This window comes from Myotis brandtii, unplaced genomic scaffold, assembly GCF_000412655.1.
Source record: "Myotis brandtii unplaced genomic scaffold, ASM41265v1 scaffold75, whole genome shotgun sequence".
In the NCBI taxonomy this organism is placed as follows: domain Eukaryota; kingdom Metazoa; phylum Chordata; class Mammalia; order Chiroptera; family Vespertilionidae; genus Myotis; species Myotis brandtii.
Window position 1 is genome coordinate 398449 of NW_005370991.1, and position 20800 is coordinate 419248.

The 20800-nt window shown below is 52.7% G+C and overlaps 1 protein-coding gene across 1 annotated transcript in view; it reads right to left on the reverse strand.

Annotated features, from left to right (window-relative positions):
- FLI1 (Fli-1 proto-oncogene, ETS transcription factor) overlaps nt 1–20800 on the reverse strand; it is a 131285-nt gene that overhangs the window by 33110 nt on the left and 77375 nt on the right. Inside the window, exons 4-5 of the mRNA XM_005882999.2 lie at nt 12799–12953; nt 8707–8910 (exon numbers count right to left, since the gene is read on the reverse strand). Of these exons, the coding sequence (XP_005883061.1) occupies nt 8707–8910; nt 12799–12953 (359 nt within the window). The remainder of the gene's footprint in view (nt 1–8706; nt 8911–12798; nt 12954–20800) is intronic.

The following is a 20800-nucleotide window of genomic DNA, read 5'->3' on the forward strand; positions in this document are numbered from 1 at the left end:
GGTGGGGGGTGGGAGGGGCATGGGGGTGGCCATTCTCCCAATAGGAACTTTGCCAACTAAACGCCAGGCATAATACCTTGGGTTTTCTGTCGTCCTTGAGGACTGACATACAATCTTTTAAAATGAAACTTTAACGGGTACCTAGTCTGTATCGGGCACTAGTGCAGGCATTTTAAAGGCATGATTGTTTTTGCCCCGGCTGGGTGGCTCCGTTGGTTGGAATGTCATCCCATACCATGAAAAGGTTGTGGGTTCGATTCTTTTCAGGGCACGTACCTAGGTTGTGGGTTCGATCCCCAGTCTGGGCACATATGGGAAGCAACCGGCTGATGTTCCTCTCACGTCGATGTTTCCCTCTCTCTCCCTTCCTCTCTCTCTCAAATCAATAAGCATGACCTCGGGTAAGGATAAAAAAATAAAGGCGTGATAGTTTTTGTTGTTGTCCCTTCTTTCCTAAAACTGGTTTTGTTCCTTAGATTCAAGCACATTCAAGAGTTTTATTTTGTAAAATGTCAGTTTTTTTTAGTTTTTTTTAGTCTCCTTGAGATTCTCCTGGGGAAACTACGGCGCTCCCCAGACGGGACTGGAATCTGCTTTCACAGGGGACACGAGAGCTCGACATAAGGGCTGGAGGAGGAACAAGTCTTTCACCACAGCCCTCCCTGCTCCCTGGGCACAGCGGCCTGGCTCGGGTGCCAGGGCTCCGGGCAGGGACTTGGGCTGGCAGACACTCCTATTTTTAGTCTCCAGCCAGGGCAGGGAGGCGAGTGGAGCTGCTGCCTCACCCAGCTGTGGGCGTTCGGTTGCGTGCCGCCCAGAAAATGTGTGCCCTTCCCAGCCAGACGCCGAGGGAGAGAGTTTTCGAAAAATCATCCATCTGCCTAGAACCTCTGACTCCTGGCCTGGGCGGCTTCTTTCTGGCTCTGAAATCGTTTCAGACAAGAAAGAGGAGGGCGGAGGTGGGACTGAGCCTGCTCAGTGATGGAGTGTGGCCACGTGGTCACCGGCTTAGAAAGGAGACGGTCACACACACACACACACACACACACACACGCAACGATGCAGGACCTGGTGCCTTTGGTTATTGCATTCTCAGAAATATTAGGGACCAAGTGAGGCTGGGACAACCTCATCTTAAGATAGTTGTTATGCCAATCAGACTTTAAATTTAGAGCCCTCTCCCCCATGCCCTAGCCCCGTGGTCGGCAAACTGCGGCTCTCAAGCCACATGCGGCTCTTTGGCCCCTTGAGTGTGGCTCTTCCTAAGCCTTAGGAGTCCCCTAATTAAGTTAATAACAATGTACCTACCTATATAGTTTAAGTTTAAAAAATTTGGCTCTCAAAAGAAATTTCAAGTTACAACCAGACGACTGGAGGACCAGCCGGTAGCTATGACACACACTGACCACCAGGGGGCAGACGCTCAATGCAGCAGCTGCCCCCTGGTGGTCAGTGAACTCCCATAGCCAACCTCCCAGGGCAGGCCAACCTCCTGTGGTCCCTCCTCCCCCCGCCCCACCCCGGCCGGCCCTGATTGTCCCTGATCGCCAGCCTGGCCGAGGAACCCCACCCATGCACAAATTCATGCACCAGGCCTCTAGTATTTTAATAAAATAAAATTAGAGCCCCTCTTACCACTTAGTAGCCTTGTGACCCATCAGTGTAGCTCATCTCTCTAAGCCATGGGCTCCTCATTTATAAAATGGACTAATGGTAACACCTAGTGTGGCCTTGTGAGGACTGAATAAGATGATCCATATAAATTGCTCCAAAAGTCCTTGGCTCATAATAAGTGTTCAATCAATGCTAACTATCATCATTGCTACTTGTGTATCCCTTTCCCACAGACACCACGATTACATACAATGAAGCCGTTATAAAAGGCTCGAGGAGCATGATCCTGTCCTCTGGAATCAGAGTTACGAACGGGTTCTCCTGCAAGAAGGAATAATCCCCCACGCCCGGAAGGGGGTGAAGACATGGAACCAAACGTTCCAGGGGAATCAGAAAACGTCTCAGGAGTGAGACCAAGAATGTCTGCCTCTCTGTCCCCGACATTCTCCCCCCCCCCCCCCCCCCCCCAACGGGGGGGGCTGAAACCTCACGGCTGGAGCAAATAAAGAAAAATGATGGTCTCCGAGGAGCAAGCTGCCTGAGTCATTAGTGCAGATTTAGCTAAGAGCACGAAGCTTAGATAAACCGCATTTATTAAATTTCCCCCCGGAGTGAAAGTCCTGGTTTGGGCACACGTGAATTCCACAGGAAACTCCCAGAAAGCCAAGAGAAAGGGTCCTTTGACCTCCGCAAAGCTCGCATGAAATACATCTTTCATGGTGACCTAGGGAAAGGGTTTTGCCCTCAAGACTGTTCCCGGGTCAAGTTTCACTCCTAGAAGGAGAGGCTGCCTCCCGGGGGCCGGGCCACTTTCAGGCATCTGCCCCCACCCCAGGGACCAGCATCCCCTTCCCTTCTCCATCCTTACTCACTCCTCAGGCTATGGAGGGTGGCACAGCACACTCTTGTGTTATGGGAACTTGTTCTGATGGGAGGAGGTCCTCCCCGGAGCCTGGCCTCCTGCTCTGTGACTTTGGGTTTCTTTCTCCTGCGTTGAGGTTCCTTCTGCATGAGGCTATTGTCCACAGAGCTCCCCGTCTTTCCTGATGCCCCCTCCTCAGAGTAAACGGGCTGAGATGAGGGGGAAGGCAGCCAACTCATCGAACGCTCATTGTGGCAGGCACTCTCTATCTGTTCTCTCGCTGAACCCTTACACGAGCCGCATAAAACCAGTATCACGTGATTCCCCTCTCACTGCGGAGGAAACCAACATTCAGAGAAGTCAAGTAACTTGGCCAGGATCACACAGCCAGAAAGCCCGGGAGGCAGGAACCCCATTCTGGTCCAGCAGACCCTGCGGGCTAAACTGAAGAAACACACCGCTCAATATTGGTGTTGGAAGTCAGCACAGCGCTAACCTTTGGGGAGAATGGGGTGATGATGGAGAGTGGGCACAGGGGGGCTTCTAGTCTATTCTTTGCCCTGGGGGCACTTAAACGAGCGCGTGGATTCACTTTGTGATAATCCCTTGAATGGCACATTGATGAGTTCTGCACCCCTGCATACGTTTCACTTCAATGATGACAATTGTTGGCGGGCTTCTTTGTCTTGTATCAGTGTGTGCATACAGGCGTGTGTGTCTATCTATTTAGTGGGGGCCCCGAGAAGCATGAAGTGGCTGCTGTTCAGAAAGGAATGGCCTTCCAGTGTGAAAACAGAAGCACAAAATCAACGTCCACTTGGGATCCCTCCTGGAGACAGTATTTGGGACCCGAGCGAAGACGGGAATGAGCAGAGCGGCGCTTTGCAGGTGTGGGGCAGAGCCAACAATGGGGCTTTCTTCAGCTCCGCACTGCCCCCACCCAAGGGGCTCTTCATCGGGGACACCTGGAGCAGGAGCGACAACGGGGTCCCGGTGCCAAAGCCTTTGTCTCCTGCCTCACGCAGTCAGCCTATTGAATCTGGGTCTCCCTTTTCTCTGCGCCGTGTCAATGGCTGGGGTGGGGAGGGTGGAGGGCAGAGGGAAGGAGGGCCTGGCTAACGACGGAGTCCAGGGAAACCTGGCCTTTTGTGCTGCGGGGACCCTGTTCTCCTTTCCTGGTCGGACCCGGGCCTGCAAGGGATAATACTTCACCAGCTTAATGGCCCGGGCCCATCACCTTTGCCCGACTGTCTGAGCTGCCGGTGGGAATGCCACAAGATGCTCAATGTGTTTCCCATTAAGTTTAAATTAAAAATGAGAATCAAGACAGATACCCACTCTGTGGCCTCCCTGTCACACAACATATTTTATCTCTCGTGCCGCTACTACTGAAAAACACAGTTTCTTAGCCCGGCCTTAGTGGCTCAGTGGTTGAGCATCAACCTATGAACGAGTAGGTCGGGGTTCGATTCCTGGTCGGGGCATATGCCTGAGTTTCGGGCTTGATCCCCAGTGTGGGGTGTGCAGGAGGCAGCCGATCAGTGATTCTCTCTCATCACTGGTGTTTCTATCTCTCCCTCTCCCTTCCTCTGAAATCAATAAAAATATATTTTAAAAAAATAACACAGTTTCACAGAATTTTTCACAGGCCAGACTCAGTTATACATATGGAAACCAACTTTTTGGTAAAATGAAGAAAGACTTTCTTCTGCTCATGGTGCCCCACCCAGGATCTATTGGGCTCCCAGAAACCCCAAACTCCCCCCAGTGGCCCCACGTTTGAACTGCCAGCTGGGGACCGCTCTCACTTCCTTTGAGGTCCCACCCAATCTCACTTCCCGCAGCCACGGCTGTAAATAAGGCCCATGCCAAGCGGGCTGAGCCCAGAGAGATACCGTGGGGCCGCCCGTCGGGCCCTGAGTGGGCACCGCGGGGAGGAGAGAAGGACACGGTTAGTGTGGTGAAGGGTTTGGCTTAATCTGCCTCATTCCAGGAGGCCACAGGCAAGTTTTCGGAAAGCATTTATCTCTTGGGACAAATAAAAACAGAACAAGCTGTGGGGAAAGTGGTCTGGCTCTACATGGAAGGCCCGGTGGAGGAGGCTGATTCCAACACAGAGAAGGGACGACGCTGTGGTGCAGGTTAGCCCGAGCTCTACGGGCCCATCTCTACGAAGAGGGGAGGCTGTGGGCCTGGCCTCAGCCTGGGACTTAAGAGGCCTGGGTCTCAGATACCAGCGGCTCTCCACTGGCCATCTGCCTTTGAGCCAATTTCTGAACCTCAGTGGCCACAGCTTTAAAATGGGGATTATAAATAGTCCGAGTGGTGTCCACAAGGGGGCGTCCTGTCCACGTACACTAGTGAATGACACCTGGGGAGGTGCACACCTGAGCCCTAGTGTCCCCAGGAGGTCCGGATTGATCCTAAGTGCTCTGTGCATCCTCCCCAGCCCCCCTCCCGCCTCCCCCTCAAGTGTGGGCAGTGTCACAGTGGGACCAGGGTGCGGCCACTCTGTGGGGAACAGCCTACAAGCCCAGGCCTAAAGGACAGGCACCTGCAGGCAGGCCGGATAAATGTGAGCGTGCTGTGTTATCAGACAGGGTGCGGAGCGGCTTGATGTTGCTATTTATTCTCCACCCCGGACAATTCATTTACAATTTGATGCTTACTTTTATTTATTTTTTAAAAAATATATTTTTATTGATTTCAGAGAGGAAGGGAGAGGGAGAAACAGATAGAAACATCAATGATGAGAGAGGATCATAGATCGGCTGCCTCCTGCTCGCCCCATACGGGGGATCGAGCCCACAACCTGGGCATGTGCCCTGACCGGGAATCGAACCATGACCTCCTGGTTCATAGGTCGACGCTCAATCACTGAGCCACACTGGCTGGGGTTTAGTGCTTACTTTTAAAGCTTCCCTCCCAGACAACCAGAATGACTACTCAAGCGCCTGTTAGAATGTGTAAATGTGACGCCGGGGCTTCGTATCCTCTAAGTCTAAGGTTCCCTTTTGCTATGAAAGTCTGGGGGGATCAGACTGCAAGGAAGCACAGCTAGTCGGGAGCCCCTGACTCGCAGTTTAGGCCTGAGGTGTCCGCGTCTCTGCTGACTCCTTAGCCCACAGCACTTCCTCCTTCTGTGCGGAGGCGCTCAGCTATTCTCCTTCCACTTCTTGCCCAAGTGCAAGATGTTTGAACCCCGTGCCCTCCTCAACAGAAGGACAGGGGACCCAGCACCAGGCACCAGCATCCCTACCTCCTGCCTCTGCTCAGGGGCCCGGCCTCTTCCCCCAAAGTGCCAGCCTCCCTGTCTGAGCACGAAACATCCACTGGAAGTCCATCTGCAAAAACAATACAGCGTTTGAGGACACGCTGGTGGACACCAGGGTGTTCCCAGCCGTCCAGGCAGCAGACGGCCACCAGCCACGTGACCTCCTGCCACGGTATAGCAGGCCAACCACCACCCGGGGCCATAGGGTCCCAGACGCTAGAGCCTGAAGGTAGACACCAATGAAAACAAAGCATGAATCAAAGCTGCCCTCCAGGCCAGCAGGTCACTGTAAGTCTAGGTTCCTCAAAAGGCCTGCAGACTATGCCAGTCCTATGCCGGGCGAGCGTGTATGCGCCTTGATACGGGCATTTCGGTTTTGGCTTTCGCAGGCAGCTGTGGTGTTTCTATCAAGACACAGACCGATTTCCATTGAGCTGTTTCACTCCACATTGTACCATATATATGCTCTGTTCCATCTCCTCTCCACTCTGAAAACGTGTTCCACTAATAATCTCCTTTCTGGAAACTTCATTTTCTTTTTATGACTTTGGGGCATCTTCCTTCTCATCCACACATACTCTTACAAAATAAAGAAGGAGCCCGGCCAGTGTGGCTCAGTGGTTGAGCATCTACCTATGAACCTGGAGGTCATGGTTCGATTCCCGGTCAGGGAACATGCTCGTCCCCAGTGTGGGGTGTGCAGGAGGCAGCCGATCAATGATACTCTCTCATCATTGATGTTTCTGTCTCTCTGTCCCTCTCCCTTTCTCTCTGAAATCAATAAAAACATATCAAAAAATAAAGAAAGAAAAAGAAGCCAACCACACTCTTCCTTGCCCTGCTACCAGTACCCCCCAAATAGCACACTCTCTGGCCGCCACTTCTTCATCGCCTGCCCTCTCCTTCACTCTCGCTGTTATCTGCTCTCCGTCAGTAGCCAGCCTGCTCAATGGCTGCCAATGGCCAGCTCACCAAATTCCTGGCCCTTTGGAGCAGATGTTGGTCTTACTTCAGGGCCTGTGGCTTGGGTCCCTCTGTGACAGGGAGTCTGAGTGGGGATTTGGGTTGTTTACGGACCGGCCAGAAAGAGGGGTCTGGGGATCACACAGCATGAATAGGCCTTTCCCCACATTCAGTCAGAATGGGTTTGGACATTTCCCCCAAAAGGGCATCTGTCCTGGAGCCCTGAATCACTGGGCCCAGGCTGCCTCGGTCCATCTCTTTTCCCAGAAGGGAGGAAATGGGGCCCGTGAAGCCTGGCCTCCTGATCTGGGGAGAAGCACACAGGCAGGTTCGGCCAGTGCTTTTGCTTTGCTGGTCTCTGCGTCTCATGCCCACGCCCACCCCTGCCCTGCCTAGCTAGCATCCTTGGTTGCAGGGTTCTGTGCAAAGACCTTATTTTTAAAAAAAGTCTATAAACACTGAAGTGCTGAGAAACAGAGATGGTTAGAAAAAGCTCATTCTCCAAAGCTCGGAAAAAACTGGGTGGAACGTTGCCCCCTTTTTGGAAATGGCTGGGCCTCGGGCTGACCTCCTGCTGCCGCAAGACTCAGACATGAGGTCATGGCTCTGGTGGTAACATATACGGCGTCACCCCCACTCCCCACTGGATGCCAGACGCCTCGAAGGGGTGACCGAGGAGCCCGGGGGCACCGGTGGAAACTCCCGAAGGCACTTATTTAAATGTTTAATGTTGGAAGCCAGCGTGTGTTGTCCCAGTCCACGCAGCGCACTGTTGCCGAACAAGACAGACAACTCCAAGGACGGTGAGGTGAAGACCCGCTGGACAGCACAGAGCAAATGAAGAACCAGCCACCCGAGGGCCCAGGAGATGGGAAAGGCGGCCCGGAGGCCCTGTCCAAGGATCTCAGCTTTGATGGGGCTTGAGAATCATCAAACCCTTTCCCTCCGAACCTTAGCACCTTCGAGATCCCCAGCTGTCCCGGCCACTGACAGCAAACACTGTCTGCGAAGGCGGCCACTCTGTCCCTGGGCAGGGCTGGCTCTGAGAAAGTTTCCTCGTAGGATGAGTTCACATCTGTTTACCTGTAGCGTCAACTCCCGATATCAGTACCGACCTTTCTGGCCACAGAATAGCCCTTTCATCCTTGGGGGCACTGGTAGACCACCGGGTCTGGACTTCCGATGAAGAGTTAAGGCCAAGGTTATTAGTGGGCCTCAAAGAATTCTGGGTGTAGCACATATCAAATGACCTTTGTATCCAAGTGTTGGTGCTAGCGAACCCCCACTGTGGAGAAATCCTACGGGTAACTGCTCGCTCTCTCTGTGAACTCTCTCTTTCCCAAGCGCCTTCCTCCTGGCTGTGTCAGGTGACGCTTCCAACAGGCTCACCGACCTGACCTGCGGCACCTGCCCCCTTCCCTGCTTAGTAAGAAGGGGGTGTGGGTGGCAGCCCTAAAGGCGGGGTTAAGAGGCTCCAGAGTGACCCCAATGATAAGAGGAATTGAATGTGTAAACGTTCAAATCCTTCAATCCTAAATCCATGGATCTAGATTTGCCGTGGGAACCCTAACTCATCGCTCAGGACAACACGAGCCAGGGCATCCCTGTATTTGTCATCCTGGGGCTGTTTCTGGGAAGGGGTTCTCACAGGCCGTGCGCAGCCAGCCTCGGGCAGACCCCCTGGGCCACAGCTCCCTATTTGTTCTCCATTCCTCATTTTACTTCCCTTGACACCCCAGGACTGGGTCAGCCTCTCGCAGGGTCTGACGGAGCCCATGGGACCCTGGTAACCTCATGGCCCCAACCACAGCTCCTACAGCTTCTGCCCAACGAACGCCGACGTCAGGGGACCCAGCTTCCTTCCCCGGGTTGGCTCCCTGGGAAGCCAGTCTGGTTGGGAGTGGGGCCAGGCAGAGGTCTCCCCCAGCCCTGGGGACCTGGGTTGCACCCTCCAGGCGGGGGGCTCCCTTCCCAGAAGGAGACAGGCACTTACTTTCCCTGAGGTAACTGAGGTGTGACAACAGCACTTCCGTGTTGTAGAGGGAGGTGGCTCGGAGGAAGTCCTCCTTGTTCATTTTGCACAGTTCCTTGCCGTCCATGTTCTGGAAAAAGGCCGTGTCAATGTCCATCAGGCCGTACTCCTTTATCGCCCACTCCAGCCACTGCCGCACGTGCTCCTGCGTCCACAGCGTCGGGTCTGCAGAGGACAAGGCCTGTCAGCCAGGGCTTCACCAAGCCTGGGCAGCCTCTCTCGGTCTTCCTCCCTCCCTCCTTCCCCTTCTCTCTCTCTGTCTCTTTCCTCTCCAATCTCCCTTTCCCTTTCCCCCACTCTCCCTCTCCACCCCCACCCCCCCACGCTCACTGGGAAAGTGGGTTCCCTCCCAGATGGTCCTCCCAGAGCTCCATCTGGTCCAGGGCATCTGGCGCTGCCTGAACCACTTAGCACGCTGGGGAGGTTCTCAGATGCCTCACTCCACATCCTGACAGGACACTCTTTAAAGCTCTGGGAAGTCCATTGAAGCCTTTGCCTGAGAAATGGTGGCATCCAAGTGAAAATAAACACAGTTCCAGCCATCAGGGCCCAGCGTCTCCGGCAAGGGAAACCAGCTGCCTCTCGAGAACACTGATTTCATGGAAGAACACGAGCTCTCAGATGCTACAGAGAGAACACATCTGTGCACGCAGATGGCAGACCCGGTGGTGTGAGGCCTTAACATGGACCAGCCTGCGCTTTCTCCTTTTGGAGACAGCTGTGCTGAAATTTCTACCAGATCTTCCTCAAAACGTTTTTAGGATATTTAAGTCCCCAAAGATGAGAAACCTTTAGCCCTTCAGTGAACATAATAATGTAAGGACTGAGGCCACCTCCACGTAGGACCCTCATGACTGAGAAATGGTGTGTGTGTGTGTGGGGGGGGCAGGGTGCACTCTGAGTGCTGAGGGGGAGTCTAGTGGGTTCCACAGAGGTAGCCTTACAGCTTACCACCTAGCACAGTCTGGAAGCCATCTTTTTCCTCGGCAAACAATTAATAGTGAATCCAAGAAACGCTTGACATCTGCTCATCAAAGAAGAAAATGACATGGTCCCTGGCCTCATGAAAGACCTGTCCACACAAAGCATTCAGGCAGGAATGCACAGAGCTAAGCAACAGATTTTGCAGTGTGTGTTGAAGCAACCGGAAGAGGAGGACCTTCGTGTAAACGTGGAGAGTCAAGGAGGGCCTTCTGGAGGAGGAGGGAGACTGGGCACGGTATGTCAGCTGTCAGCCGCAGCTTCTACTGGGCCTCTTTGATTGGCAGGCTTTTTGGGTAGGAGTATCTGTGCCACCTTTCAACCCCGTTCACCCTCCCCTAAGAGTCTGGGCAAAACTGGACATCAGAGCTTCTGCCGTTGCCCTGGTCTGGCACGGTCCCCTGTTTCTCCTTGGTGATTGCATGTGAGAATTAGGCTGGAAGCGGCTGTGTCTGCTTTGCAAAGTGCCCAGCAGCAGGCCCTGCATGGGGTGGTCGTTGCATGTGTGCTGAAGGTGGGGGCGGGGAGCTGGAAAGAGGAGAGTGAGGAGAGGGGAGTCTGGAGTGACAGGTCATGGGCTGCTGCTGACTGTCATACTACAACCCAGTGCCCGCAGCCCAGATCTGGGGTGCCTCCTGTGTGCCCCCTGCTCCACCTGTGCTGTTTTTCACTGATCAAGAAAATCCTACAAAATGGATTTTATCTTCATTCTCCAGATGGAAAGTGGAGTCTTGAAAAGTTAAGGCCTTAGCTCAACCTAAATCCAGGTCTGAGCGGGGGTTCCAATCCAAGTCTCCCCAGGACTTCATTTAGTCCAGGTGGGTGGGTCTTTTCTTCTCACAATCCTTCCTGAACTCACTTCCTGAACTTATAGCTTCATTGTATACGTCAGAGACAATTGGGCATAGACCATTGGTAACTGGAAATAATTTTGCACCATTTCAGAATTCTAAAGAAAAATGGAGGAGGCTGAGGTGGTGGGTTATGTAGGATATTATTTTATCTGATCTCCTCTGCTTCTTCTAATTCTCATTTTTAGCGTGCAAGGCCTCAGATCCCACGTTACACCATGTATTTAATGTATTTATTTCCTCCCTTGCTTGGAGCTCTATCACAGTATTATTTCTCTCCCTTTAGAGCACAATGAATTCTAAATCTTCCTCTCTGGATCATGCTAACCTCTTCCAAATTTCCTGGATGATTGGTCCCAATTTCTTCCTATCTGAACTTGGACCTGGTGGTTAACTAGGGTCCTCATTTACACCTGTCTTAAAATCCCACCGTGGGTGCAATAGGTTCCTCCACTGATGTTTTATTGCCTTGATCTGTGGACTGCCCAGTGAAACTTCCCCTCACGTCCAGCAGGCTGGCCTGGAGGAAGCCATAGTGTCTAAGGGAAGTCGATCCATAGCTAGTGAGTTCATTATAGAAAGTGCTTTAAAAATCCCTTGATATGAACTTACACCATTTTCATTATTACTTACACCTAGTTACCTTGGCCCACTGCAGACTGACATTTTGATATTCTTTTTGAAGATATTTCAACATCCACTTAGAGTTGAAGGGCCAACCAAGCAGTCTGGCCGTCTTTGTCCCTTTCTCCTATGCCCCCCGCCCCCGCCCCAAAGAGTCTACAGAAATGTACACATTGGGTTAAGACAATCTCGGATCCCCTAACCCTTCCGTCCTCAAGATCTCCTTCCCATGCTGGCCACTGGCGAGGCTGGGGAGTTCAACACCAAACCACCAGGGGCCTGGTGAGGCTTGGCTTGGCTTGGCCTTGGGGAGTCCGCTGAGGCCCCACCATGCCCACGGCAGTGCGGTTCCATTGTCTGCCACCTTCTGATGTGAAGGCAGAAGACACGGTTCTCTTGGACATGACAGATGCACCTGAGCTATAGACATTCCTAGCTGGGGTCCTGGAGGAGATCACCCATGAAGTGACATAGGTCACGCAATGTGGGTGAAGCAGTTCAATGGCGCCCAGCACCCCGAAGTGCTCATCAACGGAGCTACTCCTTCTCCTTTGTGAGCTCACGTGCTTGTGGAAGAAGGAAACTTAAAAGGCTCGTGAGCAGCTTTGAGGTCCTACAGGGCACAGACACATCCCTGTTAGCCACGGGTCCCCACCCCTCCCACCTTGAACTTGGCCCAGCACACCAGGGTGTGGCTGTAGTCCCAGGAGACGGGGAGACACAGCTTCCCATGGAAAATGAATACAAAGGGCCTGGGAGGAGTGGCCCACACAAAGCCACACCTTCTAGACCAAGAAGCAACTGCCTTTGGATTTCCTCAGAGAGATGTCTAATCCTTGCCTCTCACACAACTGCGTTTGTATTTTTCCAAATGGAAGGGGCTTCGCCTTCTCGGTAGAGTTATTTTGGTCAAATGACTCTTAATCTCTGCCCTATAATTCACGTTGCTTAAGGTTTGGACATTCTAGCTCCTTCTACCTGGCACCAACCCCACACGGTTCAGTTTTCAGACTCCCTTTTGGACCTGGCGGCTGAGCTCGCTGGTCTAGCCGAGGCCGAGCGTCCAGCCAATACAGGGAAGGCTCGAACAATGATTTTATTTTCTGTACCCAACTGCACTAATACCTAGGAAAAATAGGCTTTTTTTACATAATGACATAACTCGCTGCACACATGGTAAGGCACTCCATTTGTTAAATATAGTTATTTCTATTTTGAGACTGAACGCGCTGGCTATAATTTTGGAAAGGTGGGACCCTGTGGATGCCAGGAGCGCATGCCCGATGGGCACGACAGACCTCTGTAGCCACTCTGCTCCTTCCAGGGAGGGTGGGCACGCCTGGGACTTCCCAGGGCTCCTGCTCTCTGTGCCGGCCTCGCCCTATGGGACCAGGCACTGGCACAGAGTCTGTGATGGGATCTGCACTCAGGGTTCTGGTGACATTCGGACAGGGTCTTGGAAGGCAGCTGAGGAAGAAGGCGAGGGACCAGGGCACCAGGTAAAAGTTGAGATGCCCTGGGGACAGGCCTGCCCTTCAACTACTCGCCCAGAGAGTGAGGACGTGGATGCCCACCAACAACCTGGTTCCCACGGTACCTGCGGGGACGATCACCCTCCTCTCATTGGTGGTCATGTTGGGAGGAGGGGGGCCGTTCTTCTCGTCCATGTAGCTGTTGTAATTCATGGCATTGGACTCGCCTCCACCAACCAGCTTGCTGCATTTGCTGACGCTGCAGTCCACCGGAGACTCCCTAGATGGAGAAGAGACAAAAGCCAGGAAGTCATCACTGCCACTGTGGTTCCCACAGCACGGAGCTCACCCTGGCCAATAGCTCAGGCAACCGGAGTCATTTCCCAGCCCCACCTGGTGCAGGATGGTGAGGATGCTGAGGATGCTGCTGAAGCTGCCTTATTTTTTTTAAAAACATGTTTTTATTGATTTCAGAGAGGAAGGGAGAGGGAGAGAAATATTAATGATGAGAATCATCCATTGGCTGCCTTCTGCATGCCCCCTACTGGGGATCAAACCTGCAACCTGGCATGTGCCCTGACCTGGAATTGAAGCAACCTTGACCTCCTGGGTTCATGGGTTGATGCTCAACCACTGAGCCACACAAGCTAGGCACTGCCACCATATTTCTATTCTCCACACTGTCATCAGAGTTTTCTTCCAATCCCAACCTGGTCCTAGAATTGCCGTACTTGGGGGGAGGGGGGGAGCGGCGGGGAAGGAGACATATGTAATACTCTTTGTAATACTTTAAGCAATAAAACAAAATTAAAAAAAAAACTTTTGGCAGCTCCTACTGCCCTCAGACTAGAGCAGCGGTTCTCAACCTGTGGTTGGGACCCCTTTGGGGGTCGAACGACCCTTTCACAGGGGTCGCCTAAATACATCCTGCATATCAGATATTTACATTATGATTCATAACAGTAGCAAAATTACAGTTATGAAGTAGCAATGAAAATAATGTTATGGTTGGGGGTCACCACAACATGAGGAACTGTATTAAAGGGTCGCGGCATTAGGAAGGTTGAGAACCACTGGACTAGAGTCTGGACTTCTCAGCACAGGACTGCAGCTCCCACCTGCCTGCAGCTGACACTTTTCACCTTGTTACCAGGCAGACTACACCTGGCTCCCCACAGTGTGTCTGCATTGGTCCTAGGACTGTCATGCCCTGTTAGCTTGGCAGGTGCCCAGGCCCTTGCAGGATGAGGGAGTTTCCTGGGATGGTGACATTACCTTTTTGTAACTTCGATGTAGGTGATCGCCAGCTTTATACAGAACCTTGTACAGGGGATGAGCGATAGCTGTTTCCTGAGCGAATTATTTCTATTGCATGCATATCATTTCAACACATTTTTCATACGTTGTTCTATTTGAACTTCCCAATAGCCATCCAAGATAGGCCTGGCAAGGGTTAATGGGTCCTTGCTATGGTTAAGGCAACTGAGAGGCGAGGTGACTGGGCCAGGGTCACCCAGCTAGTACTGGTGGCAGCAGGGTCTTTAATGTTAACCTTCCCCATCCAAACACGCATGCGGAAGAGCTGGTTGCTGGGTGGAGGAGGAATAGAATCCAAGAACTTCAACCTGATATAGAGAGGCTGTGGCCTTGTGGCGTTTCCCAGCCCTGGCACCACACTCACAGGGGAAGTATCCAGAGGTGCACAAGGGACAGAGCCAATCACCCAACCTGGTCTCAGTCTGTAGCCCAGTTAGCCCCTGAGGTTTTGCAAGAGGCTGCTCACTGGCTTCGGTCAGCAACAAGCAGCCATCTGGAGATCCGAGCTCGCGGCCTCCTGGCGCCCAGAGCAGGTTGGCAGGACATGCCACATACCCCAGGGCAGCGTCATGGACCCTCTCCACGCGCCCAGGGCAAGTGGCATCCAGCCCTGTCCTAGCTTTCACTCGCCACTCAGCAGCAGCAGGACCAACGCAGGCAGCCAGGCCAAGGGGAGGCTGCAGCTGCGGGTCTACGGAGCAGGAAGCTCCGGTTCTTCCACACGGGAGACCAGCCAGCTCTCTCAAGAGCTCCAGACCAGCCTTCAGACCCAGGAGTTCAGATGAGGTTCAGATGACAGCCGCCCGGCTCGGCCGCCCAACCCCTCCGGCCTTCGGAAGGCCTGGCCGCTGCCTCCCTCACTCTGCTGTGGTCGGGGACTGACCATCAGGAGGCCCCAGGCAGCAGGGCGCTGCCAGATGGGGTCCCGCTCCTCTCGCAAGGCGGTGGCAGTAGCTCCACTCACAGGGAGAGCAGCCCAGCCACGAACGCAGAAGAGGCGGGGACAGCCCTGCGGGGGGGACTCGGGCAGGCCGGGGAGGCTGAGCACATTCAATAAAGTAAATTAAATGAATTTGTTTCTTAATCTGAAAGGAAAAAAATATTGAAGATCACTTATCATGGCTGGGAGATAAATGCTCCACTGAGATATTAGAAGTCAGACGGTAATTTTTTCCTGATGTCGTACAGAGGGGAACATGGGCTGAAAATGAAAATAAGATGTATAACTTACACATGTTAGAATTTAAGGTTTTACTATTCGCCTACTGTTTTTCCAGGCAGAGAACCAAGAGCCAGCCGTCAGAAACCCAGACTGTTGAAGGTTTAATGTCCCCGTGGCAGTGCGAGGGAGGCAGTAGCTCATCAGGACTTTTCACCAGGGGTTGGCCTTTGGCTTCTGCTGTTTAAGGACTTGGCCTGAGATGAAGCCGTCCCTGAAAGACCCTGGTCCTGGGTCTGAGCTGGGCCATGGCCAAGCTCACTGGGCTCCTCATGGCTAACCGCAAGTGAGGGTATGTGCACACACACATACACACATATGCATGCACATGCACACAACACACGTGCATACATGCACACCCCAACATATACATACACACATATTCACACATCCTCACCCCAGTGCACATTCGCACGTGCATGTACACCCCAACGCATACATGCACATCCAATGCACACAACACATGCATGCACACATTTAGAACATGGATGCACACCCAGGTACATGCATGCACGCATGCACATGCATGCATGCACACACATGCATATGCACCACACATCAAGCCACCAGGGCCTGGCAGCCTTTCTCAGCATATTTGTTCACTGTGAAACAACTCAAGTGCAGCAGAAGTGGGAGGATTAAGTTGGCCTTCAACCAAGAGAGCAGCGTCTCATTGGCTGGGAACTCGGTGGCAGAGGGTGGGGTTGCCCGAGCACACACTTCCCCGGGAGGAAGCCAGAGCGCGAGGGCCATGGGCAGGGACGATGCCTTTCAGCCTGGAGAGCACTGTCTGTCCAGGGGCAGCGTGACGGGGAAGAGGCTGCTCTGTGGCCTGCTCTCCCCTTAGGGACCCTGGAGAGACGAGTTTCAAAACATCCTTTCCCACATCAGCCAGGCCTACTGGGGGTTTCTGGGCCCCAAACTGATCCCTGCCATGCAGAGGTGAGAAGACAGAACCTCAGAAATCTCTGCAATGATAGCCATTTAGGCACCTCTGGCAGGGCCAGTCCTGGTGCCAGGAATGGAGAAAAATAAGTTTGAAAGAAGAGAACATTTGGTGAAAGCTACCAGGTATGTTGCCTGGTAAGAAGAGGCACCTGCTGGGAGGTGGGTACCGAGGAGGCAGGAGCACCCGCTCCTGGTATCAGAACCATGGTCAAGGCCAGGGTTCTCCCAGGGTGACTCCTGGGAGCTGCTCAGTGCTCAGAGCCTCCTTACTTCCTATCCCATAGAAACTCGCATCTGTCTGCTTCCTCCTCTTCCCTTCCTCAGCCCGTGTTCACACCTACTCCCCAGCTGGGTGGGATGCTCTGTTTGAACAGGCCCTGTCCTCAGCCTCAGACCCCTCAGCTAGGATCTGCACTGGGGTGCCCTCTGGGAGAAGCCTGGCCCCCTGCCTGGACCGCGGCCCTTGCCAGGCCAGCCCTGCTCTGACGGCTCAGAAGAGAAGGAAGCCACACACACCTTTATTCCCATGCTCTCAGCCGCTCTGCCTCCTCCAGACGGCACCCCCTCGTGTATGGCCACTGGGCTCCACAGCTACTGCTAAGGGGTGGGGGTGTCCAGGTGAAGCACAGCCTAAAGGCTGCTCTTTACCGAGGCAGCTGGCACCTGTGAAGGGGCCGGATGAAAACAAGAGGGAGGGGAGGAGGAGCACAGATGGAGGGAGGAGGCTCGGCCATTCAGCTGGTCTACACCACCTCGGATTTGTATTGAGACCTGCACTTATAGCTAGCTCACAGCCGGGGCCCACCGGCAGCTGACGCACTGGGACAGGTGACAGGAGGGCTGGGCGGCCACAATAGGGCAGGGAGGAGGTGGTGGCTCCAGCAGGTTAACTCTGAGCATGTCCATCTCGGCCACGGCTCAGAAAGCCACGGGTCAAAAAGCCACGGCAGGGAGGTCACAGCATGGGGGAACATGAACCTTGCAGCCTGGCCCTTTATTTTCACCCTTGGACGTAAGCTCCGTCCTCCTCTGGTTCTATTTTTGCGTGTTCAGGGAACATTGTTTTACAGAGACCACTACTAATTTCCAAAAAGTGCCTCGCACACTGTTAAGCCGTTTAAAAAAAGATGAGAAACCTTCAGTATTTGAATAAAAGGAGATTTCAAAGACCTCTCCCAAAGAATACCCCTTCAACCAAAAACATTTTCTCTATCTTCCCATTGAACTCAGGGCACCTTCACTCAGGGGGTGTCAACCCATCCACTAAGCTATAGCCGGGCTCACCATCAGGGATGCCCAAGACTCACGCGGATCATGTGAAGTCTCAAGGCTACTCAAGCCACACGGCTACATTGGGACCTGTCATGTGTGTCTTCCACGTAATGTGTGCACATTGTGCAAAATTAAGCAAATCTTGCCCCGCTGCGTGGCTCAGTGGTTGAGCATCAACCCATGAACCAAAAGGTTCCCGGTTCGATCCCCCGTCAGGGCACATGCCCAGGTTGTTGGCTCGATCCCCAGTAGGGGGTGTGCAGGAGGCAGCCATTCGATGTCTCTCTCTCTCTCATCATGTTTCTATTTCTCTCTTCCTCTCCCTTCCTTTCTCTCCTTCAAATTAATAAAAACATATATTTAAATTTTTTTTAATTAAACAAATCTGTGTTGTCCTTAGGATTTCTATAGGATCTATACATAGATGTCTGCAGATGCTTTTTTGGTTTTGAAAAGAAGATGAAACAAGTTAAAAGCAAATTTCAAGAAAAGAAAGGAAATCACCCGTAATAAAGCCATCGCACTGACCACATCCCTAATTTAAGGCCCATATATAGTAGATGCTCATAGCTTCTCAGGAATCCTGCAGCCGGCTTCCCACCCAGGTATGTGTGGCATGCTTCACACTGCAAGCTTCAGCCCTCAGGACGCCCCTTAGGAAGGCCTGAGAGCAGGAGTTACAGGGTGTGTGAGGCCACTCTTCCTGTCTGTGAAACATGAAGTGCCTAGGCGTCTAAAAGGGCATCCAGATCCTGGTGGGCAGAGTCACACGGGACGCAGGGCCTGCACGCCAGGCACACCAGGCAAGCAAGGCCTTTTGTCTCCTCCCCATAAACCCATACTGTCTCCTTCACGGATGCTGCCCCAGCCCCGTGGCTGAGGCAGGATGCAGCTGAGTTACTTGCAGACCACAGCTTGGATCGAGTTGTGGAGCCTACATCCAGCACAGAGCCTACGGGCCTGCTGTTTCAGGAACAACACGTGCTAACAGACACAACCACACAGGAAGAGGAAGGAAAGAGCGCCTCCCGCCATGGAGCCAGCCCGGCCTTCTCTGGCTCCTCAGCCCTCAGTCCCCCACTGCACCTTTGTTCAAATGACTTGCTCCTTGGATAAAAAGGAAGAAGGGGCCCTAGCCGGTGTGGTTCAGTGGTTGGAGCACCAGCCAGTGCACTGAAGGGTCACAGGTTCGATTCCAGGTCAAGGCACATACCTGGGTTGCAGGTTTGATCCCTGGCTCAGGTCAGAGCGCCTACAGGAAGCAACCAATTGACGTGTCTCTCTCCCACATCAATGTCTCTGTCTCTCTCTCTCCCCCCTCCCTCCCTTCCACTCTCTCTAAAAATCAATCAAAAATATATCCTTGGGGGAGGATTATTAAAGCAAAACAAAAAAAAGGAGGAAGGGCACTGTAGCTTCTCAGAGGCATCTATGGGGCTCAGGAAACCTGAAGGAGTAACTCAGAAACCCACGTTATCAGTGAACATGGAGAGAAGTCACTCTGAACCACAGGACGGTCCAACCACTCTAGCCCAGTGCTGTCCATGCAAAGTAGAATGTGAGCCACACATAGAGCTTTAAGTTTTCTAGCAGCCACATGTTCAAAATTTTCAAAAAGAGGTGAAATAAATTTTAATAATATTTAAAATATATGAACTCAATATAGCTAAAAGATTATTTCAGCATAATCAATACAAAAATAATGAAGGAACTATTTTACCCTTTTCCCCATATAATCCTTCTAAATCCAGTGTGTGTTACAGGTGGAGAGCACATGTCCCTGTCGAATTAGCCACATTTCACGTGGCTAGTGGCCGCTGCATGGACAGCAGGAATCTAGTCCATGAGCCGAGAGAGCCCTGATTGTATCCTCTGCTTTGGCTTTCTCATCTCAAGTGAGGACGGTTCTTTCGCATGAAAAATGCCTTTATCAATAACACTCAGGGGATAGGAGAAGCTTCAGTGTCGAGGATGAGAGATTTCAAGAGCCTGGCATCTGTTGGCCCATGTTATTGCTTTTTGCAGATCAAATCATAGCATCTGACACGCTCCCATCCCAAGCAAAGACATTTTCCTGAAAATCCTCGCTTCCTGCTGCCCACCGGCCCCGCTTCCATGTGAGCACTTAGCGAATATTTATGAGGTGCTGGCGACGGCTGTGGCGAACCTGCTGGGCTCCCAGAGTCCACGGCATCTTCTTTGTTTCTCCGGGGGCTGCGCATACATCCGTCTTCCTGAGCCTACGTTGTCACCTGCTGATGGTCTGGGTCAGGACAGGCCAATCCAAGGCAGGGGCCGCTCTGTGCAACCACACAGCCCTCCTCCAGCTGCTGGGCGCCTGGAGCTGGGAGGGAGCGGCCAGGGGCTCTGAAATTGATTTCTATGGAGACCTCCTTTGTCCAGGATTAGTGTCTGGGAGTGCTCGGGGCTTCCTTGAGCAGCTGAGCACAAACACAGGCTCCGTCTGAGGCAGAGACCAAGGCCTACCTGGGTCTCTGTCCTGTGCGCTCACACCCTAATGCTCTACATGACCCTGAGTCAGCATCTTCACCTTTGAGCCGGGTTAGCCACACATTCATTCACTTATTCACTGAACAGCTATCTACCCAGTACCTCTCGTGTGCTCAGTAAAAAATATGAAGCTCTGCCAGGCCAGTGTGGCTCAATGGGTTGAGCATTGACCTATGATCCAGGGATCACAGTTGGATTCCCAGTCAGGGCACATATCCAGGTTGCCAGGTTTGACCCCCCTTCTGACATGCAGAAAGCAGCTGATCAATGATTCTCTCGCATCATTGATGTTTCTATCTCTCTCTCCCTCACTCTTCCTCTCTGAAATCAATAAAAACATACCAGTATATATATAAGCTCTGCCCACATTTAATGGGGGATGTGATAAGAGCCCAGAAGAGCTAAAAAGAAGACTCAAGGCAGGCTAGAGTGACAGGTGCTGTTTTGGATCAGAGGGTCAGGGAAGACCCCTGAGAAGGTGACATTCAGGCAGAGACCTGAAACAAGGAAGGAGAGAGTCACATGACAAGATGAAGTAGGAACATTCCAGAAGGAAGGAACGCAGGGGAAAGACTCTGAGGCAGGAGTGCGCTTGGTACCCAGGGGCAGCTGGAGTGTCGTGTGGCTGGCGTGCAGGGAGGGAATGAAATGGGAGGAGGGTGGAAAGAGGGTGTGTGTGGGGGGGCCTGCAGGATGGACTTGGGCTTTTGTCATAAGCCAGGGAAGGATTGTGAGCAAGACAGTTAGATGTTTTGAAAGGATGAATCTAGCTGCTGTGAAGAGGAAGTGGGGAGAGCAGGACGCCATGGGGTATGTGTGTGTGTGTGGGGGGGGGCGGGGGGCTGGAAGGAGAGTGCTGC